General features: G+C 35.6%; 1 protein-coding gene and 2 pseudogenes across 1 annotated transcript; 2 read left to right on the forward strand and 1 right to left on the reverse strand.

Annotated features, from left to right (window-relative positions):
- The first annotated feature begins 2,944 nt into the window (after positions 1-2,944).
- On the forward strand, positions 2,945-5,442 carry LOC110672888 (uncharacterized; annotated as a pseudogene).
- A 1,077-nt stretch (positions 5,443-6,519) lies between these two features.
- On the reverse strand, positions 6,520-9,763 carry LOC110672899 (disease resistance protein RPM1-like; annotated as a pseudogene).
- Positions 9,764-16,355: 6,592 nt separating this feature from the next.
- On the forward strand, positions 16,356-18,518 carry LOC110672885 (purine permease 3-like). The gene is made up of 2 exons (XM_058134022.1): positions 16,356-17,725; positions 18,023-18,518. The coding sequence occupies exons 1-2, from the start codon at positions 16,982-16,984 to the stop codon at positions 18,335-18,337; spliced, it is 1,059 nt and encodes a 352-aa protein (XP_057990005.1). The 5' UTR covers positions 16,356-16,981; the 3' UTR covers positions 18,338-18,518.
- The last annotated feature ends 4,468 nt before the right edge of the window (positions 18,519-22,986 follow it).

Genomic DNA, 22,986 nt, shown 5'->3' on the forward strand with positions numbered 1-22,986 from the left:
ATCCATGCACATTATTTACTTTGTTTGCATTAGCCAGCTTCATCAAATCGAACACCTTTATTATCATCTTTAACCACTTTTTTGCAGCATCTACATCTAAAAAACCATCAAAATCATATGCACCTAGGTGTCTAGCTTATTCTACCACCTACCACGGATCTCTAGGTTTGGCTGTGATAGCTACAATAACCATTTATGCCAAAAATGCACCTAAGTCAAGGTCCAATTGGAGGGGAATAGTTGAGATTAAGGTGGTATAAGAGGTGTAGCTACTGGAGGAACAAGAGGTGCTACTGGTGGAACAGGTGGTGCTACTGAAGGTGCTGAAGGACGTGGTGGTAGTGGTGGCAAAGTCAAATATGCCCTTGATAAAACACCATGAAAAGCAAAATCACCATGCTTTTCTTCGCCCTCACGTAACCCATGATTTGCAGCCTCTTTAGGAGGTGGAGGCGGGACTACAGGATCACTACAAGGTCGACCAACATTTGATAATCTAATTCTACGAGCAACATGGCCACGATTACACCACAGCCTCTACTACCAACTACCTTGGGTGGCATTGTCCTATGAAACCAAGATAAGGAACAGAAAATTAGGATAAAATCAACAATACTAGAATCAGCAATAAAAAGGGTCTACAAAACCTATAAACCTATGCTCTGATACCATAAAATGTCAAACCTGTCTCTAGAGATTGATATAACCTGAAAAACTGACAGAGTTTCCCCTAAATCTATAGCTAAAAGAATATATGAAACCTGTTAAAATATATCTGATATATAATACATGGCTCTCTACCCATCAAACATATTTAAATACACAAATATACATATATCCTCTCTCTAAGGATTAAAAGAAAACATTTACAAATCAGAGCTTCTAGCTATCTATACATATATGTATAGTAAAGTAAAATAGCATGCATATCCAAAAGAAACATATTGGCCTGACCTCCACTAGACTCTATAACTAGTGAAGTGGAAGAGAAGACAATACTGAAGAGAGGCTGTTACAGCTAGGATCAGCAAAAACGATATGAAATGTTAAAAAGTAAGAGAGTGAGTATAACTACTCAGTAAGCGAATAAATAAATAACAAAGGGGGAACATATAAGGTTTTGATACTTAATATTACTAATTTTGTTATGTTTGAATAGGTCAGCTGAATAAATATCATTTAATCTAAATCATGTAGCTGAGCTAAAATAAAATTCATATTGTAACAATATTGCTAAAATAAATATATTGAAATCATAAAATCTACAATATCCTTATACACTCAGAATATGCTTCTTATAGATAATGCTAGCATCTCAGGCTCAATAATAAACTCTGGCAGCCTGAGGGTAATGCTAGCATTTTGAGCTCTATAATGACACAAAAATAATCTAAGAGCAATAAAAATATTAATCATACACATATGCAGAGCTACCCCTAAAAGGTGACCACTTGATATACGTCCCAAAGGCTATGTGTATATCAAGCATTATCCCAAAGACAATATAAATATAAGTTAAGCTGAAAATAAATCACTCGTCATCAAGGCATTATCTATTCAGTGCATATATTCAGTGTATTTGGCCATTTATTCAGCTGTAATTGTAAATTCATTTTATTCAGTAATAAAATATAAAATACCATGCTTTGTTCTCATTTTCATACTTAGAAATAATATAAATAATTTGCATTTAATAAAATATCATTGTTATGTATTTATCCCTCACTTGTACTGAAGTCTAGACCGTTAGAGCACCCCTAATATCTACTATAGAAGTTGGGTCCTCTCTTAAAGTTAAGGAAAATAAAAGTGCATCAAGGAAGGAAATTTAAATTGTAGAATGGAAGTTGCGAGATATAAAATGCATGATTTGTGTATAAAAATTTTAAAAGAAAGTTGGCAGCACTTTAACATAACCTGAATGTTTTCCAAAATTTCAATAGCTGAACAAGCTCTCAACAACTTACAACACATCACAAACAAATTTAAAATGTTCATCTGTGGCCTGCACAAAATAGTATAATAAATTTCACATTTTTTTTCCATTATTTCTCCTTCTCCATTTAATATATTTTTCTTATCCTTTTATTGCTAAAATTCCTTCCTTTTAATTCATCAAAATTCCTGCTAGTTTAATTACAATTAATCTCCATTAATAGTTCCAAAATAATAACATCATACTTTAAATACTTCATTGTCTACCTAGCAATTAAGACATAAAAACTTAAATCCACCTCTCCATATAGAAACACCAACTTAAATTTACCTCTCCCAATAGAAACACCAACTTTTACTTCAATTTATTAAAAAGCACCCACCTAATAGCTAGAAATTTCATATCTGTATTAACCCACATAAACCTATTATTTCAAAATAAAATTCATCTCCCTATTATTCTTATGCCATAAGAATTATCATTGAACAATGGCATATCAAATTAAACTTGAGTAATTAAGAAGAAGGAATGAAGGAAAGAAGGATTTACTCACTTGAAAGAAATCATTAGCTCTTGTGAGTGGAATATGGTTTTAAGTTAGGATTTTTGTTGAAAATGGATGTTTAATTAAAGTTTGAGTGGGTTTCTGGTTGATTATGTAAAAGGGATATGAATGAAGAGAGAAAGATGAAACTTGAGGTATTGGGTGCTCTCTTCTTTTTTTTTTTTTTTCTGCTCACAAAAGGGACGAGAATAATTTTGGCTCATTTGAGCTTCTTTTCGCTTATTATTATTATTATTATTATTATTATTATTATTATTCTCAAAAGTACTAAAATATGGGCTTCATCACTTTGTGTCATGAGCTCTCATAATTTTGAGTTAATGGGCTGAGCATTTCGGTACTAATGGTGGTCGCCTTTACAACAGGCTTATAGCCACGCCAGAACTACATAGATTAGAACAGTTTAAAACAAATAATAATAAAGAAAAAAAGGTGAGAAACTACCCTCTGGCCATAAACTACGTCGTTTTAAGTCCAAAGTTGAGCCCATCCCTGATTAACTGATCATTCTTTCGTTCGAGAAGTGAGACCCCGTCGCAGTTTCAGTTTCATCCCTCTTACAAAACAGCTTAAGCTTCGGCCGTTCATCCACCGGATCACTTTAAAACCACCACCCCCATTGTTGTCAGTCAGCTTTGCTGTTCTTCCTCTCTAGGCTCGATGTTTTCGTTCACCAGTCACCGCTTTCAAGCCATTGCTGTTGTTATTTAGATTGAACTGAAGGAGCCCCAATAGCTACTTACCCCTCTCCCTCGCTTTTTTCTGTCGAAATCGTTCTCTTTCAGAGCTTCACGATCTTCATCCACCCAAAAACTTGTCCGATTGAATGAAGTAAATTTTATCAGTGATTCGATTATTTCCCCTATCCAAGTCCTAATAAACTGAGATAAACTCTCTTCAAACTAACTGTTTGTTTGTAGACATGCTTTGTTTAGTTGGGTTTTGTTTCTAAATATGATTCGTTTAACTTCGATGAGTTTAAAATTGTGAGGATATAAGGGATTTCCATTGGGTTTATTATCTATTCATTGAGGTTGAAATTGCAGACATTAATAAAGTTTACATTTTAGTTCTTGTTTTTCTCTATTATGTTAGTTTGCGATTTCGTTAAAGACAGCCAATTCAAGCATAAATTAGATTAAGATGAAGACCAATTAATTGAACGGTCCAAATTGATGAGTAGGTGAGCAAAAATTATCCAATTTGCTTTCCTTTTGTTTATTGGCTCGCTCCAGGAGGTGTTTTTTTGAAGCTTATGTTTATGCAAGTATCCTCAGCTTGTTTTCTTTGATCAATCCTTTTCGAGTGTTCGCTGGAGATGATGATGATGCTTAGGTCCCAGTTGAACTAGTTTTTCGAGAACATGGTTAATTGGGGAATAGTTAATTAGGTTTTTATTACTTTCTGGGCCATGGACGTTTGATACTTGTTTACTAATAATGGGCATCATTTTCTATGTCTGATAGCAGAGAGGAGGCCACTAAAGCCAGTTGTTGCAGGTTGTTTATTATCTTTACAATGAAGAAAGAAGAAGTGGGTCGGTGCCAGATTCAGGAATGGTACCCAAAATTCAAGTCTGTATCTATCAGAACTATTACTCATAGGCTTCCAGAATCGTTTGTTGAGTACCTCCTTGATGATTCAGGGCCCTTTATGCCCCCCATTTCTGTCTCTAATGAAGATGCTTTACCAAATAGAATTCATAATCCTATAGGTGAAGAGGATTATCAAGTGTCAGAAGTGTCTGAGATGAAGCAGAGCAACCTATATTTCCCCATCTTTCCCAGAACTTGAATTGAAGATTAAGGAATCGATTGAAATCCTTGGAGGTGCAGTTTTTCCTAAGTTGAACTGGAATTCCCCAAAAGATTCTGCTTGGATTAGCACATCTGGTACCCTGCACTGCACTTCGTTCAGTGAGATTGTGCTATTGCTGCGGTCATCTGACTCATTGGTCCATGATCTGTGCCATGCATACGATTCATGCCGTGAAAAAACCTTGTCCCCCTAGTTTCTTCCTTGCACTCCGCAAGTGTTATTCCTCTTTGTTACCTGAGATGGAATTCCGTTGCTTTGTTTGGGGTCATCACTGAGTTGGAATCTCAAAGCGTAATTTTTATCCTGTTCTCCTTGAGAGGAAAAATAATCTTCAATCACTGATTGAGGATTTTTTTTTTTTTTTTTTTTTATTGATAACGTGAGGCTGAATTTTGAGTCAGAGAATTACACATTTGATATTTACGTCACTGAGGATGACCATGTTAAAATTCTGGATTTTAATCCTTGGGGAGCATTTACACTTCCACTGCTTTTTACTTGGGAGGAATTAGAGCAGAATGTGAGAGAAGGAACAGTGTAGACTTGAGAATTGTGGAGAGCCAATGTGCAATTCGGCCAGGGCTGAAAACAGCAGTTCCACAAGATTATTTGGATACTGGTCCAAGGAGTGATTGGGATCAGTTCTCGAAGAAAGTTGATGCAGAGTTAAAGCAACAAGGAATCGCTCCTACAGATGGATCTGATGCTTGAAGATTTTGGATGTATTTTTACTGTTTCGGTTGATTAAGGCTGTCATTCAGTTCTTCTCAAACCTGGTTTCATATTCCTCTTGCAACAGGAAATTAGTTGTGTTTGGACTAGATTTGAATGTAGAAATTGATAGGATATTAATATTGGCAAATGGCAAGCATATTGAATTGATGAAATCCTTTGAAAAAATATTTGGATATGGCTAGCCAATATTTAATTTTTATGCTAGGGACAAATGATGCAATAACAATGGCATCTAGGGAATTTCGTGGCCTAAGCAGATACCAAATGCATCTTCATTTGGCTTGACAGATTAGTAAGAGAATTGAGTAATACTCGGATGAGCAAATTGTACAAGAAAATGGCAAAAAGATCACAGTTAACATCTGCTTATTCAACTTCCAAAACAAAATTGTTGGTTTTATATTCTTTTATCATTATTATTTGGGTATAAACAAACAACTTTGCACATTGGCCCAATAATGTTTATGAACATATTTATTATTTGAGTTTTTTTTACATGGTTTATTTAATATTTTGATATTAACTTAATAATAAATAAATCCAAATATACAAGAGCACACTAGAGCTCCCGCACTTACACACACACAACTCTCTCAAAAATATCAATACTCTAATTTCAAAAAGAAAAGAGCTTCTTTTATAAGAGCACACTAGAACATAAAAAAAAAAAAAAAAGTTCTAAGGTGGACAAGCTTAGTAAGCCAAGAAGCTACAGGGTCTAAAATATGACAGGAAGCCTCACCCATAGAAGCATTAAAACTCAAGCTAATTTAAACTTTAAAGAATCCAAAATGGGCAGAAGACTTTGAGTTGAATTATCAGAAAGAATCATGTCTTGAAGTTGTTGAATTTCCACATTTAGCTTTTTCTTGATTTCCCGATTCTCTGAAACAGTTGCACTTTGTTGTTTCAAATCTTGGTAAAGTCCTCCCAATTTTGAACCAACAACTTCCAAATCTTCACGAGCTTTGGCTAGTTGATTCTCTAAATCAACAATCTGAGCTTTCAATAAGTCACGATCGGAGCGACATTCTTTAATCTGAGAAGCATAAGCCCTAGTACCTTCCTCACCTTGTGAAATCTGAAGTTCAATTTGCTCCAACTCTTGGTTTTTTGTATCTAATGATGATCTGCGCTCACTTTGTCTATTCAAATACTGCCGAGTCCTTTGCAAGGCTGAAGCGTCATCAGCAGAAAAGGAAAGACTAGCTGATGCTGCGATCAATGAAGAAATTGCTTCTTGAACTTGTGCTAAATCAGAAGGGTTAGCCATTAGAGTCATTCCTTGCTTTAAACCAGACATAACAATGTTCAATGCTTGCAAAAGGGAAGGACTAGACGATGATGCCAGCTTCCAAGAGCTCCCTTTAGGACCATCAACATTCAAGATATGATCTATAAAAGCATCTATTGCCGCATCTTCGTTCATTACCTAAGGAACAGAAAGATAAGTCAGTTTGAAATTTCAACAAGCCAAGGTTAAAAGTGATCATCATACCTGACTCAAGCTTGCTGTTGCTTCCGATTCTGTGAAAATTGATGGGAAAGGTTCAGAATGAGATGCCGTTGGTCCAGTTTTGGTAGGAATCATTGAAGGGGGAATTGCAGATGAACCTGCTGAATCAAATATATATAAGTTTATAACATCAGACAGGTCAGTCGAGGAAAAGTTTAATATGGCAATAAGTTACCTTGGTCAATGGTCTCCACCCCAATTGATGGTGAAACAGTGGATTAGGACTTGAAGCAGCAAGATTTGTAGCAATTGGGAGAGTAGATGTGATCTCGTGTGCGATAGGGAGAGTAGATGTGATCTCCTGAGTAGAGGAAACTTCAACCGGAACACTACTGGTCGACAACTGTGAGGACTGCTTAGATTGAGGACCACCTTTTCTGAATATCTCTAAAGAGAAGACATCCCATTTACCATTATTCCAGTAGGTGTAGAAGTAGACCTCCGGTACCTCTGCAATCTTTAGATAATCTCCATCATTTCGGTCGGGATGTAGTGTCACGATTAAATTTACGGCCATATTTATAAATTCCAATACTCTTAGGTGAGTAAGATGTTCAATGCCTGATGGAACCCTCTGCAACAGACCACAGTTTTGGACAACTAGCTTTTGCAGAAAAGGCACTGCTCCTGGCTCAATAATGATCTCTCTGAGTCTATCTAACTTGTTCAGACCCAAAAACTTAAGGCTTCGGAATCCTTTAGCTCGAAAGTGCAATAGCTCTCCATCATAAACTTGCACAAACTCAACATGTACTAAACTTGGCAAATGTTGAAGAGACAGAAGCGGATCACCACTTTGCCAGCTCCATTTCAAAACTACCTTTTCCAAATTGTCAAGTGAAGAAATCCAGTCAGGTAGTCTCTCTAAACGTCATTTCAAATATAGTCGTTGAAGAAATCGAGGAGGAGAAGATATATGCCCTAAATCGATGAACTCACTTTCCGTGGTTGATACAACTGATAATGCACGAAGGTTGGTCAGCTTTTCAATGGAAGGACAAAGATTACTTCCATCTTCTCTCCTTAAATTCACAATGCCCAGTCTTCTCAGCTTAGTCAGTTTTCCTAGTTCTCTCATCAAGTCTTGATTTGCCTCTAAGAAGCAAAGCTTTTGGAGGGACTGTAGACCTCTTATATGAGTTGGTAGCTTAAAGCCGATTGTTTGCTTGGTTTCCATCTGATCAGCAAACTTTGTATCGTAGCGATACACAAGTATATGGTGAAGTTTTTGGAGCTTCAGAATTGTATTTGGCAATTCTATGACTCGAGAATTCTTTAGATCTAAGGTTTCCAGGTACTGCAGATTGCCAATAGAGCTTGGGATGTAATTCACCTCGGTATTTCTCAAACTTAGATACTTTAAAAGCAAGAGGTTAGTAACTTCATTTGGAAAATCCTCCAAGTGCGTGCCACCCAGTTCTAACACATTGAGCATTCTTAAATTGCTAGGAGAAAGATCAAATAATGGAGATTCAGGTAAAATATCTAGCCCCGAGAACACAAGCAATGAACGAAGTCCTGAGGCAGAAGTAAACTGACTTATTCGTTGTATTCTTGCCCTGGCATTCTGTATGGAAAGGCGGCGAACTCTTTCAGGCAACATCATGCTTTCTTCTTTTGCTATTGCTGCAAAACCCTGATCTTTTGCCATGGAAGTGATAATGTCATGCAGAAGGCCTTGGATACGGCATTTTTTGACCCGACCATCGCTGGTAGCCTCTACAACTTGGACCAAGCTTCTTTCTATGAGCTCGTTGAGGTAACCTTCTGCAACTTCCTCTAGCATCCTTCCTTCTGTTTCGACAACGAATCCTTCTGCAATCCACAATCGAATAAGTCTCCTACGCTCAATTGGGTAGCCTTCAGGAAAGATGCTGAAGTAGAGCAAACAACATTTGAGATAGTATGGCAAATTATAGTAACTGAGCGACAGGACTTTCTTCATACTCCCGAGACTGTTGTTGGCTTGTATTTCAGCACTGAGGCTTCTGTAAATCATGTCCCATTCATCTATCCTAGTGTTGTCCCTTGTTGCCAGAACACCACTGATTGCTGTAATTGCAAGTGGCAGTCCTTCACACCTACCCAGGATTTGTTGTGATACATTCTCCAGATGTGGAGGACAAGAGTTGCTCCGAAATGTCTTCCTGCAAAACAAAGTCCAAGCCTCTTCTGAAGATAATGGATTCAAAGCGTAGATTTTGTCAGGAGATTCAATGGAGGCATTTTTGGCAACTTCACTTCTGCGCGTCGTAAGCAATATTCGGCTTCCTTCTTTGTTGTTTGGAAATGCATGTTTAAAAGTATTCCAGGCATCATTATTCCACACATCATCCAAGACAATAAGGTACCTTCTTTGTTGAAGAAATTTATTTATTTCCACCCTTAGCTCATGGTCGCTCATGGTGTCAATTCCTTCAGGACTTGGCTCCCTGAGCACATAGTAGAGTTGTTGGACGATGTCTTTTAGGAGGTTCCCTGTCTTGAAATATTGAGTAAGAACAATCCAAGCACAAAACATAAAGTGTTTCTTAACTTCTGAATTCTCGTATACTAGTTTCACCAATGTGGTTTTACCCACACCTGCCATTCCAACCACTGAAACCACTTCAAGTTCTGATTTACTTCCAAGAAGCCACCCAATAAGCCGCCCTTTAGGCATTTCAATGCCCACTAGATTGGCTTCTTCTAGTGGAAAAGCATCCTGTTGTGCAGCCAGGTCCGCTCCACCGCTATAATTGACTTCTCGCCATCTTGAATTGATGTGGGTAAATGAACTACGTGCTTTAGAGATGTCTTCTACTCTGATCTTGATTTCTCTTATTCTGGTTCTGATGTCTCGCATTGTTGAAGCAATTTGATGACGAGCTTTCAAAGATATAATGAAGTCGGAAGTTTTATTAAGACAAACACAGAAGCCATGCCCATGATCATGTGCAAGATGCAGCTTGAAATCATCAAGAACATCTTCCATCTCATAAGCCACATCTCTCAAGTTCTTCACCCACACTTTTAACAAAGGGTCAATCTCCTCCTCCTCCATTGACTCTGCATCTCTTAAAACGGCTAACGAGAACTGTAACTCATCCCTGATGTACTTAGCGTCTCCCCGAACCCCAAACAAGAGATCGTTCTGATCTGTTAGAATTTCTGAGAGCTTCATCAGTAGAAAGGTTACTGAACCTTCTAACATTGTTTATCTCAACTGTAATTTGCTTTGGCCTTCGTACCAAATAAAATGGTTTGGGATTGTGAAGGGGTTTTACAAGAACATTGAAAATGAGTGAAGAATGAATACAGAACAGGTTTCTTTCAAGGTTCCAAATAGTAGGGGATGTTGTTCGTGCAGAAACTGTAATGAATTCAAATACCAGATTTGTAATAGAGAAGTATATAATTATTTTTGGAGATCCCATTTATAAGTTTAAATTTTTAAGTTGAGTGATTTTTTAATATATATCAGAGCCTCTTAAACTCTAAGGTCTAGGATTCGAATATGGCCACTCCCATTCGTGAGAGCCTGTCCTTAACAAGGACGACTCTAAAATTAGAACCCTGACATTGTAAATAAAGTCAATTAAGAGAAACATAATGTATATATAATAATAAATATTTAGTGTTACTTGAGGGAAATACTCAACTAAAACCCATCATTTTAAAATTCTCCGAAAATGTCATTTGTAATAAAAAAAAATCTCCAAAAATATCGATGCCGCTGACAATTTCTTCATTGACCTAGAGTTCTTAACTGATTTTGGTGGTTATGATAAAAAAAAAAAAATCATTCTGTTCATACCAAGTGTTTGGTCAGAAGGAAAAAAAAATCACCACTAGGCCATCAATGATATCCTCTGATGGTGATACAAAATGGCTAATTCCTGAAGAATATTTAGCCAGTAATTAGATTAATAATTCGAATTATCTCAATAATAATTCAGATTATAATATACTAATTAAATGATTATTCCCTTTTGCATAAACTATAATTTTTTAAAAATGAAAAAGATTTAGATTCCTCATATACGATAGGGGTAATATCAAAAAAGAAAAAAAATCCTCTAACTTATTTTCTTACAATTGTACCCCAAACTTTTCTTTTTAAAAAAATACTCTAATCTTTTAACTTGTTTATAATTACATTCTGCCATTAATTCTATCGGTGAAAATGTCTAAAAATATCTAAAATTTTACCTTTTTATAATTGTATCCTAAACTATTTTTTTAACATAAATACTTTGAACTTTGAAATTTACTACAACTGAACTCCATTATTAGTAGTTGTCCCGTTAAATGCCAATAGAGGTGTCATATTAGGACTTTTAATTCTCCAAATTAAAACTAATTAAATCTGTAATGGTCGGGCTCCAACCACTAGAGGAATTGTCCGCTTTGGCCATAAGCCTCACGGTTTTGTCCCATAGGTGGAATGGAGAACTTCTCAGGAGGTCACCCATCCTAGGATTTCAGAAGTGATGGAACCAGTAATCAAGATAGGACTAAGAAATAAAAAGTAGATTAAAGTTGATGATGGAATGGACATCCTTAGAGGTATAAGGGTGAGAGAGGACAAAGGTTAAAGAATAAGTATAGTAGGTTGGAAAGATATCAACAATAGCAGAAACAGGAAAAGTAAGTGGATAAGATCTAAAGGATAGGAGAAAAGCTCGGTAGACTTGATTACAATGATTAGAATAAGAAGAAACAAGTATGCTAGGGACACACTAAGAGATATTTAAAACAAGTTATGGTGAGATGATAGACTAAACGAATAATGGAGCCTCGATTTAAGTACCAATGTGTCCGAAAGCACGTCAGATAGTAAGAAGTTTAAAGCAGAAGTCAAGAAACTCTCTTTTTAGAAAATGAGTAGGCTATGATAAGTAGTATTGACTAGGTGGAACTCTACACAACTAATTATCTAAGATAGGTAGGAATTGTTACAAGGAACTCTTTGGTGACACAAAGTAAGTTAGAAGCTTGCAGTATCATGAAATTAGGAAGGTAAAAATGTTTTTAGTATGGGAGGATCTAGCTAAAGCTTCAATGGCCAACAGAATTAGCAATGATCTTAGGTAAGGTGCATGCAAAGGTGGTTATTAGAAGGGTGTTTCATGAGACATTGTAAAACAAACAATATGAATCACATCCTTACACCACAGAGATTGGTAATAAAGGGGAGCAAAGGCTAGTGCTACAGGATACCATATTAGAGTGCAGAATAAGCATAGATGGTGTAGGTACATTTGGCATTTCGATGGAACTCTTCATGACTAGTTGCATAAGATGGACAGGAGTTAGTCTAAGGACCTTAGTAATGACACAAAACAGATTAGAAATTCGAAGTATCATGGGAGTGAGAAGATGCATAGGTATTGACCATTGAGGTCATAGAACAAGTAGAAATTTCGAATGAGATGCTTATGACAGGTGCTACAGGAAAGCATCTTATAGGATACTATAGGATAAAAAACATAAGTTATGTCTTTGGGAAGTAGAGATTGTTAAAACAGAGGAATGGGAATTGAAGTCGCTAAGAGATATGTTAGGACACAATGAAGGAGAGGTAAGCACCAAAGCTTATTGAAGTTATGAGATATCAAGTCAAGCGTAGTGTAGGTATAGTGAGTACTGAAGATGTTAGAAAAAGATTAAGGAGTGGTTTGAGGTACGAGTTTCACTATGAAATGACGATGATAGCTAGGACACTACAGCAGACAAAAGAGCTATGCAGATCCTAAGTGAAAGGATTTAGAGTTTGCAGTGAGCGATTATGTATTCCTGAAGGTCTCTCCAATAAAGGGAGTTATGAGATTTGAGAAGAAGAGCAAGTTCACATCCCGATACATAGGGCCTTTTGAGATTACTGATAGAGTTGGAGCAAAGGCCTATCGGTTGGAGTTACCACCAAGTTTTTCTCATGTCCACCCAATGTTCCACATTTCCATGCTTAGGAAGTACATACATGATCCTTCCCATGTGTTACAACCTGATACAATGAAGTTGAAAGAAAACTTAACCTTCGAGGAGCAGCTAGTAGCCATAGTGGACTTTCAGATGAGACAGCTAAGGTAAAAACAAATCTCTATGGTTAAGGTTTTGTGGAGGAGCCTATCAGTAGAAGAGTGTACCTGGGAGTTAGAGCAGGACATGCACAAAAAGTACCCGTACTTATTCACTATTTAATCTTGTAATTCTTTATTCTGCATTGTGTAAAATTTGAGGATAAATTTTTTGAGGGGGGGGGGGGGAGGGGGAGGGAGAAAGTAACACTCCTAATTTTAAAATAATTATTTTATATATAAATATAAATATTTTAGTCTAACCTCTCGTGTTGTGGGCTTTGCGTAGGTACTTTCGTTTCGTGGCAATTCGACCATTACCCAGATCTGCAATTTCGGGACAAGCAGATAAGCTGCTGGAAGCACTTCGGAACCGGGTCAAAGTTATAGGCTACCCCTCCATTTTCAGATGCCCCGAACGCGTTCCAAGCGTTAGAATTGACATAGGTAAACCCGAACTCTGAGTTTCTTCAATTTTATAGTGTTAGATTTAGAATAAAATTTCATAAAATATTCGTGGGTAGTTAGAAAATTATAATTCCTTTTGCGTTAACTCTATAATATTGTTAAAGACCGCGGGATAAAATTTTAGAATTTTTAGAGCTAGCTAGAATAACTTTTGCAAAATATCTGTTTTAAACCTTATAATTGAATTGTTAGATTATGTGACATTTGCCTGAGTTTGAGGGCCTAGGAGGGGCCATGTGTTGTTGTTGAGATAATGTGTGGCTTTAGAAGTGTGACTTGAACTACTTTGCAGGTTGGGTAGGTCTTAGGTATAGGAGAGGCTCTGTAACACCCTAGGCAAATCTCACATCGACAAAATAAGGGAGTGATGCTGGGTTTATAAGTTGGCGATTCGTAACCCCTAGTGACGCGTTTTAAAACCGTGAGGGCTTCGGCCCAGAGCGGACAATATCACTAGTGGGCCGGGCTGTTACATTTGTGGTATCAGAGCCACTCTGCGTGCAACCTTGAGCGATGGTGGGGCAAACCTCAGCGAGGACGCTGAGTCCCATAAGGGGAGTAGATTGTAACACCCTAGGCAAATCCCACATCAGCAAAACACGGGAGAGATGCTGGGTTTATAAGTTAGCGATTCGTAACCCATAGTGACGCGTTTTAAAATCGTGAGGGCTTTGGCCCAGAGCAGACAATATCACTAGTGGGCCAGGCCGTTACAGGCTCTGCCGGATTTCCAGCATAAATTAGAGTGTCCTTAATTCTTTAAAATTTTGATTTTTAATTAGGTTAGCATTAATAAATTTATATCATAATTATCTAGGTAATCAAGGTCATCCATCCTTCTCCCTTTAGCTACCGTAGCAGTTTCTGGTCAATCAGTGAGTAGATATTTATTTTATTTATAATTTCAATATTATTATACTTCTTGCATGCTCATGCATCACTTATATATATATATATATATATATATATATATATATATATATATATATATATATATATATATATATATATATATATATATATAGTTAAGTATTAGGCATGCCCCGTATTGCATTTGTACTTGATGAATACTATTTTAGTTACTGTGTTTTGATAATCTAGAGCTGTGTGTGTGTGTCGGCATGCATGTAGTATGGTGTGATGGATATGGGTAGGACGGGCAAATCGGCTTTAGCTAGTCTCGCTTGGGGCCTGGTCTTTTTTGAGGAAGCCGGGGTGAGTACAACTTTGAGTTGATTTTGCTGACCCCCGCATATGGATTATTAAGCGAAAGTCCAGCTCGAGTTGATCTCGCTGGCAGGCCTTGGATTAAGAGAGCTGGGTAAGGGGATCAGCTCCCCATATATGTATGTGTGAGTATAGATTTGACTCGAGTGTGTGAATACTTCAGATTATCTTTGATGTGACTTAATATGATTTGTATAACTAGTGTGAAGATGATGGATTTCATTTCTAAGGATGTATTAGACTTAGATAGTTATAGAAATTATATGTAAAATAAATATTTACTCTCTGAGTCGAACGCTTACTCCTGTTCACCTTATTTTTCTAGGATATAGGAGGAATTCTTTTTCAGAATAACATGCCTTTTTCCTCACTAGTTTATTATGAGTTATTTATTTGTGATATATATTTTTTTAAATTTGAAATCTAGAACTTCGCATGTGTTAGCAGTATTATAGATCTTGTTAGAGACAGTGTTAAATTGAGTTTTTGATTTTTCACTGAATGACAAAAATTTTTATGATATATAAATAATTTGTAAATTATGGTAATAGGGTTGAGTTGGGCTCTCCTTGCTTTAGTAGCTGATAATCATTGGGTTGGGTTGACCCGAATTGAAATGAAATATTTTTATTTTATTTTACTTTATATGCATGTTGGGCCTTAGTTTTGAGCCTTGGTTATGGAGTTTGGAACAATAAAACTTACTACAGGTTTCGGGGTTTTTATGCCGGCCCAGGTTTTAGTGCCGGTCCGACCTGTGAGATCTGGTCGTGACATTTATTTTTTTATTATAATATTAAACTAATGATATGTCTTTGTATATTGTATATATAAGTATTTTCATATTTTAATAAGATTAATAAAATTTAAATAATGAAAATTGACTTCCTTTAAAAAAAATTATTTTTTTAAAAAATTACTTAATTTTTATTTTGATTGAGAAAATATTTTTCATTAACTCATTTTTTTTATATCCTAAACATTGAAAAATATGAAATTTTTTTTAAAATGTTTTTTATAAAATAAATAGAGTCTTAAATATCATAATTTAAAAAAATATAAATATATTATTAAAATTATATTTAAAACTTATGTTTCTAATTTATATTTTATATTATATAATAATAAATTAAAATAAAAAATAAAAAGAGTTTCTGTGGGAAAACTCGCCCGCCTCGCTCCCTCACAGGAAAGTTCTCGGCTCTGACTCTTACCTCTCGGGATAGAGATGGAGCAGCGATTCTTTCCCAACCCTTCTCATTATCATTTTTATATTATTAATTAGTTTTAATTTAATAATAAATATTAAAATAGATAATTTATTAGAAAAGAAAATTGTTACTGAGCTCTTAGTAATAAGTGTCCACGGCCCATTTCCAAATGTCAATTAAAACTACAACCCAACAAGAAAAGTTATACGGCCCGCGGCCACTTTGGCTGTTGCCCGCGTTACAGTACCACAATTAGTCACTGAGCTCCTAGCAATACGTGTCCCTCAAACGGCAGGGTCTTCTGCGGCCAGTTCCTCCTCTCAAGGGTAATATTAAAAACTGCAAGTTCCATAAAATAATTCAAGGTACCGGCTTTTGGGTCTTGATTGTTACGTCGTTTCTTGCTTTGTATGAAATTGCTTTCTGCTATCTTCTTTAGGTGAGGAGTTGCATGGATTTTCATGTACTGCTACTTTCTTCGGCTACCCCATAATTTGCTAGGACTGTCTTCTTTCAAAAATGGGCTTTGGGTTCTTATTCTTCTCGGGTTCTTTGATTTTGAGGTGGTGGCAGCCTAGAAAATCTTGTTCAAAGGGGTAACTTTATGATTCTTTTTCTTGTATAACTGCATAACCATTAATGTTTAGTTTCCTAACTGTTCAATATTAGCCTTTTTTTTTCCTACTGCCTTGATCTCCATTAATCTCAGCCACCACTATTAGTGATGTTTCTGAGTATAATAAATTTGGATCAATCAAATGTTAATCATATGGCTGAAATGGGGATAAATGAAATTTCATTCATCTGAATTCTGAAGAGGGATGGTATTTATGTAAGTTCTTATGTGATGATCTGTTAGAATGTGATTTTGGAAGGGTCAAATCTCCAAAGATTCCTAATAATCTTTATTATGGTTACATTAAGATTTGAAATTTATTGTCTTATCTGGTATTCAAGAATTTGTATAATCGCCTTGCGTTTTCCAAGGAAGACGATATTCATCTCCGCTTTTTGAGACAATCATACCACCACTGTGGGAAAATTCCCATTTGAACAATCCAATGGTAAATGAATAAAAAAGAAAAAAAAAATCCAATAGAGTGTTCAAAATCAATTATCCATTGGCAATAATCTATTTCTCTTTCTAGTCCAAATGAAGCTTACTGATTGGGCATGTAACCCAAAACCTGGAAATTACTCATAGATTATCTGCGGCGGTAACCCTGCAACTCCTGCTTACTGAAGTAAACATGATATAAATCAATGTAAATTTAGCAAGCCTTATTTTTATATCCTGCAAGCATTTTGATGTCTCCATGTTCCATACTTAATTTGTGTGTTTAAATAGGTACAAATAAGCCTGTTATAGAGAACTTTTGCAATATCGCTGACAGGATCCATTCTGTGAATTGTGCTTCATTAGAGAGCAGATACTGGCTTGCAAAGATGGAGACCGACATTAGTAATAACCAAGTATCAAGTGAAGAAGAGAAGATGAGCAGATCCCTGAAGAAATTCCTGCTCGTATTGAACGGTGCAATGTTGGGGATAGGCAATTGCGGAGGTCCACTCATCCAGCGGCTCTACTTCTTGAAAGGTGGTAAGGGTGTCTGGATATCATGCTTTCTGCAGACAGCTGGTTGGCCATTTATCATATTTCCTCTCTCTGTTTCATACTTGTATCGTCGAAGGAAAAAGGGTTCCAGGACCAAGCTTTTCTATATTAGCCCGCACCTCTTCTTAGCTTGTGCTGTTTTAGGTGTTCTTACTGGCTTTGATGATTTTCTTGCTGCCAGTGGTGTTTCTCTTCTACCCGTCACTACTTATTCTCTTATAATTGCTACCCAACTGGGCTTTACTGCTGGATTTGCTTATATTTTGGTCAAGCAAAAGTTCACACCTTTTACCATTAATGCAATTTTCTTATTGTCTGTTGGATCTGTTGTCCTAGTCCTCCATGCTAGTTCTGATCGCCCTGCTCATGAAACCGACAAACAGTACATTATGGGGTTTTTAATGACTCTTGGAGCTTCAGTGCTTTATGGATTTGTGCTACCCTTGATCGAGTTGACATATAAGAAAGCAAAGCAGACCATCACTTACACTCTAGTTATGGAGATGCAGATGGTTTTGTCTTTCTTCGCTACTGCAGTCTGCACCATTGGGATGCTTCTGCACAAGGATTTTGAGGTTTCCTCTCTCTCTCACTCTCTCTCGCCCGCGCGCACACACACACACACCCCAGCTTATACTCAAAAACATGTTTTCAATGGAAGTTTCTTTTGATAAAACAATACTCATCCTCTAGTTCAATTTCGATATCAGAACATAGAAAAGGATGTGAAATCATAATTGGCTAAAATTTAATTTATCTGAACTTGGGGCTTCCATACATATGAAATGGTTACCTTAGCATTATGATAATTTTGAATATCAATTAAGATTGAAATCTAAAATAGATAATTTAACTGGCATGGCTTGATGCAGGCAATTCCAAGAGAGGCAAGAGACTTTGAGCTTGGGAGAGCAAAATATTATGTGGTAATGGTGTGTACTGCAGTGTTTTGGCAATTCTTCTTCATGGGAGCAGTCGGTGTCATTTTCTGTCATTCCTCGTTGCTCTCTGGTGTTATAATTTCTGGTCTGCTGCCTGTGACAGAGGCTTTAGCTGTGTTGTTCTACGACGAAAAATTACGAGTTGAGAAAGTGATTTCTCTTGTTTTGTCTCTCTGGGGCTTCATTTCTTACTTCTATGGTGAGCTCCGGCAAATCAAGAAACTTAGAATCAGGCTTCAAAATTAGGAGAAGTTTAATCATATGTTGAATATATGTAAAAAATATATGTAATAAGTGCTTGTATATATTTGTTAGCAAGTTTCTGATTGAGAGGCAATTGTTGTCAAGTGACCATGGCTGATCCCAAAGTTCTGTTCAACTGAAGTTTTTAACTGCTTGAAAAACTAACAAGAGAGTTGCTTCTTTACAGTGTTTTGTTTTGTTGGCTCTGATCCTAATTTGGTGCTGTTACTTTCTGTGGATTTTGAGATTAACAACTGGTAAGATTACCTTTGAATTAAATTAGAAGTAACGATTTTAACTGTTACCACGGTTTGGTTCTTACCAAACAAACTGTAACAAGTTGATATCTATAACAAAATATTGATATGAAAGAAAATTAAGAGCCGAGAATTCTCATCCGCTATTGAATTGTAGGATTTTTTAACATCAGCAAACAGAAGTCAGTGCAGAAATTTGAAAACATATATAAAATCAGATCACTACAGTTTAAGACTGAGAGCTAAAGTTATCCAGGAATATTCATTGCTCAAAAAAAAGAAAAAGCAAACATGCCTCCACTTAACCCTCCGTTTAGAGGAGGTAAAGTATAGTAAAGTTTTTTAAAGTAAAGTTTTTCATGATTTTCAGAAAATTTATAATTTTTAGTGTTTAGGAGGAAATGAAGGTTTTTTTTGAAAGTATTTGAAAGTTTTAAAAAGAGAACCTCTTAACCCACCAATTTAATAGGTTGTGTTGACCCCACAAGCTCAAAGGAGCATAGATTTTGATGATACCAAAACTCAACTAGAATCAAACTAACATTGTTTTAAGTGTTGTGTATCTCAAAGAAAAGTCACAAGGATTTTATGATAGATTCGTGCTTCTGAAGAAATGATGACATTCTAAGGATAACACAGGACGAATCAAAGGAGATAAAAGAAGAAAAGGTTACCTTCCAAGGCTGCATTGAAAATCAGAATTGAAGGTACACATAGTATAGAAGTTAAGTTTTATTGATAGGATTACTTGTGAAAAGAATTGAGGAGTAAAAGTCAATGATGTTTATTTTCAATTCCTCAAATGATTTTTCTTTTAAATATCATTGCTGGCCTAAAAGTATTTGACTATGATTTGGTGTAAAGTTTTATAGTTTTGAAAGTTATGCAGAAAAGTTTTCCTGGTATGCTAACTGGTTTGCTACTTATTGTAGTATACTAACTGGTTTGCTATTTTCTCAAGTATGCTAACTGTGTCAACTCTGCACAACATCGCAGAAAATGACAAAATAACGGCTATTTTCTTGAAACTCGTATCTGTAACGTTCAAATGAGTTCTGCAACGGTAAAAGACGTTCCAAAGCTATAAATACACCTACCTTTGGCCATTTTGCACTTAATGAAAGACTCTCCACTGTTCAAAATCATAAAAGCTTTCATTCAAAGTGCTCAAAGTGTTTTTATTGCTCATCATTGGCTTATTTACTCAACTCTTCTTTATAGATTCTGTTGTATTGAGTAAGAGTGAGTTTTAAACACATTTTTATCATTTATGAGAGGTCATTCAAGCACCTATTGAAGCTTGGTTGTGAAAAGTATTTGGGATAACACTTGGTAGAAGTGTAAAGCTACTTGTAAAAGCTTTGGTGAGAAGATTTGTAAAGGGCTTTTGTCTCTTGCCTTTAAAAGAGAAGAATAGTGAAGTGAAGACTCAAAGTGGGATCTTTGAGAGAGTGGATGTAAGCTAGTTAAGCCGAACCACTATAAAAATTTCAGTGTTCATTTTCTCAACCCTTGCTCTTTACATTTATACAATTTAACTTTATGATTGATATGCCTTTGCTGATATGAAAGTTGATTTGTTTGCTGATAACCTTGCTGCAAACTGAGAAAATTAGTTTACTGCTAAATCTGCTGATATCTGATATAATCTGCTTGTTATTTGATTTGCTGTCAGTTAGGATATCCGTATTACGCTCTGGTTCTTTGTGTTAAAAATTTATCCAGATTACTGATATCTTTACTGAAAGCTGATATAATTTGTTAGATCAGTATACTGATTGCATATAGCCTAACTTTGAATCAACTTGTCAATAGAGCTGTATTGTTCATATTTCACATTAGTCAATTGAGTTGAACCTAGCTGCAATTTTCAAAGGTTTTGAGCAAGAACCGAAAATTATTTTTAAAGTCCAATTCACCCCCCTCTTGGACATGTTTTGGGACATCAGGTTGGAAAATGAAGGTTTTTGAAGGTTTTAAAAACCTCAAAAAATCATACTTTAAAAAGCTTTCTACCCTCCCAGACAAAAGTTCAAGGTTTTTAAATCTTGAAAAATCTCTGGTTACTTTAAAAAACTCCTTCCCAAACACAGTATAAGCCAAGTTCAACCGTAAAAGTTAGAAAGATTTACATGTATCTCCAGGAAAGAAGAAGGCAGGCCTCTAGGACAGTGGTCCAAGATAATCACCCTCCAAAGTAGCCAATGCCTAAACTCCCTTTCTGCAATGAATCTAATCACGCATCTTTTTCAATCTTTGATATCTTGTCATTTAGAAAGACTGGATTCTCTCCAGGCAAATAATGGCAATCTGGCATTTTCATAGAAGAGAGATATATATGCTAATTTGGCCCGCATCTCATGAAAACATCTTGCTCAAGCACTTTGTGAACAAATCCTTCCAGAATCTCTCCCCTGAAAATCTTGATGACTATGCCACTGAACACAACTGGAAAGAGCACATCTCCAGTGTGCTGTGTCTCACTTTTCCCTCCCCTATGTTCTCCAAAGAGGTGATGGCAAGGTAGCGTCCGAGATCTTTGGTAGCATCCGAGATCTTTGGTAGCTTTTATACAAGCAAAATCTTCTAACAAGCGGACAACGATTGACCTTTGGCATCCAGGTGCTCAACAGGGATAATAGTAAGGGTGGCCACGGTTCGGTTTCGAATCGGAACCGAACCGAAACCGGTTCGGTCAAAATCGGACCGAAACCGGTCAAAACCGGAACCGGTTTCGAACCGGACCGAAACCGTCCTTCTACGGTTTGGTTCAGGTTCATATTTTTTAGAAACCGTGAACCAGCGGTTTCGAACCGAATTGAACCGGCGGTTCTAAACCAAACCAAACCAAACTAGTAATTTAAATACAAAAAAATTCAATAAATACCTTACTCCACTCCTAATTTTTATATATATATATATATATATATATATATCATTAATTCTCTGCACAATTATTCTCTACACTCTCTTTAATTCTCAATACTCTTTCAATTTCTCTCAAATTTTCTAAATAATTATTTTCTACACTCCTTTTAATTCTCAGTACTTTTATAATTCTTCTACTTTATTATTTTATATACTCACTAAAATTTTTAATGCTATATCAATTACTCTGTTATTATTTTATATATTCAATAAAATTTTAAATACCCTCTATTTTGATTTTTTTTTCTTTTATATTTTTTTAATTATCAATTATCATATAATTTTTTAAAAAAGGGCAAGTAATACTCAACTCAACTCAATTCAACTAAGCTTTTATCCCAAAATTTATTGGGGTCGGCTATATAAATTCTCTTTCTCCACTCTAAATGATTTTGGTTTAAATCCTCGGAAACGTGTAATATTTTTAGGTCATGTTGTACTATTTCCCTTCAAGTCAGTTTAGGTCTACCTATTCTTTTCTTTCTATTCTCTGACCCAGTGTGCTCTACTTGTCTAACTGGAGCTTTCATATGTCTACACTTCACATGACCAAACCACCTCAATCTCCCTTCTCTCAACTTATAACTGAAAATTTTGATTCCTCTAAATCCTAAAGAGATACATAGGCAAAATTAAATTTATGCACATTTTTCTAATTTTTTTTAAATTAATTTTATCTATAGTTTTTAATAAGTTTAAATCTCTGCTTATTAAATTTTTCTTAAAAATAAGTTAATTTTATTCTTTTTATTCTTATTTTATTTTGATTAAAAGATTTCTAAGAAATATTAAAATATTTTTTACAAATATAACTTAAATTATAAATCAATAAAATTTTTCTCTAATTTTTTCCTTTAAGTCGCTCTTAAGCCGCTCTTAAACCGCTTCCAAACCGTCCTTCAAATCGTCTTGAACTGTCATTTTTAGAACCGTCTTTTAAACCGTTTTAAACAGGGGCTCGAACCGGAACCGGAGGTTCAGGAACCGTCTTCCAAACCGTCCCATGTCGGTTTGGTTCAGGTTCATGATTTTATTGAAACTGAACCGGCGGTTCAGGAACCGTAACCGGCAGTTCTTGAACCGTGGCCACCCCTAGATAATAGCATTCCAAGGCAAGTAATTTAGTAGACCCATCATCAATTATGCTTTAAACAGAACTTTTTATTTGGCCCATTCAAATTCTATCTTATAGTTAAAATAAAATTAATATCTTAGATTAAAATACTATAAATTCAAATAGATGAATAGTCTAATAAAATATAAAAATTTTTAAATTTAGGGGCTAATTCAATTTTAAATATATTGGAATATATTAATTTTATTTTCATAAAATTAAGGGTTCAATTTAATCTTAAATATACAGAATTATATTAATTTTTTTTAACTATATTAACTTATTTTAATAAACCTATCCACTCCTCTGCTTATGAGGAATTGACAGCGAATGCCATGAAACGAGCAAGGAAG

This window comes from Hevea brasiliensis, chromosome 14, assembly GCF_030052815.1.
Source record: "Hevea brasiliensis isolate MT/VB/25A 57/8 chromosome 14, ASM3005281v1, whole genome shotgun sequence".
Lineage (NCBI taxonomy): Eukaryota > Viridiplantae > Streptophyta > Magnoliopsida > Malpighiales > Euphorbiaceae > Hevea > Hevea brasiliensis.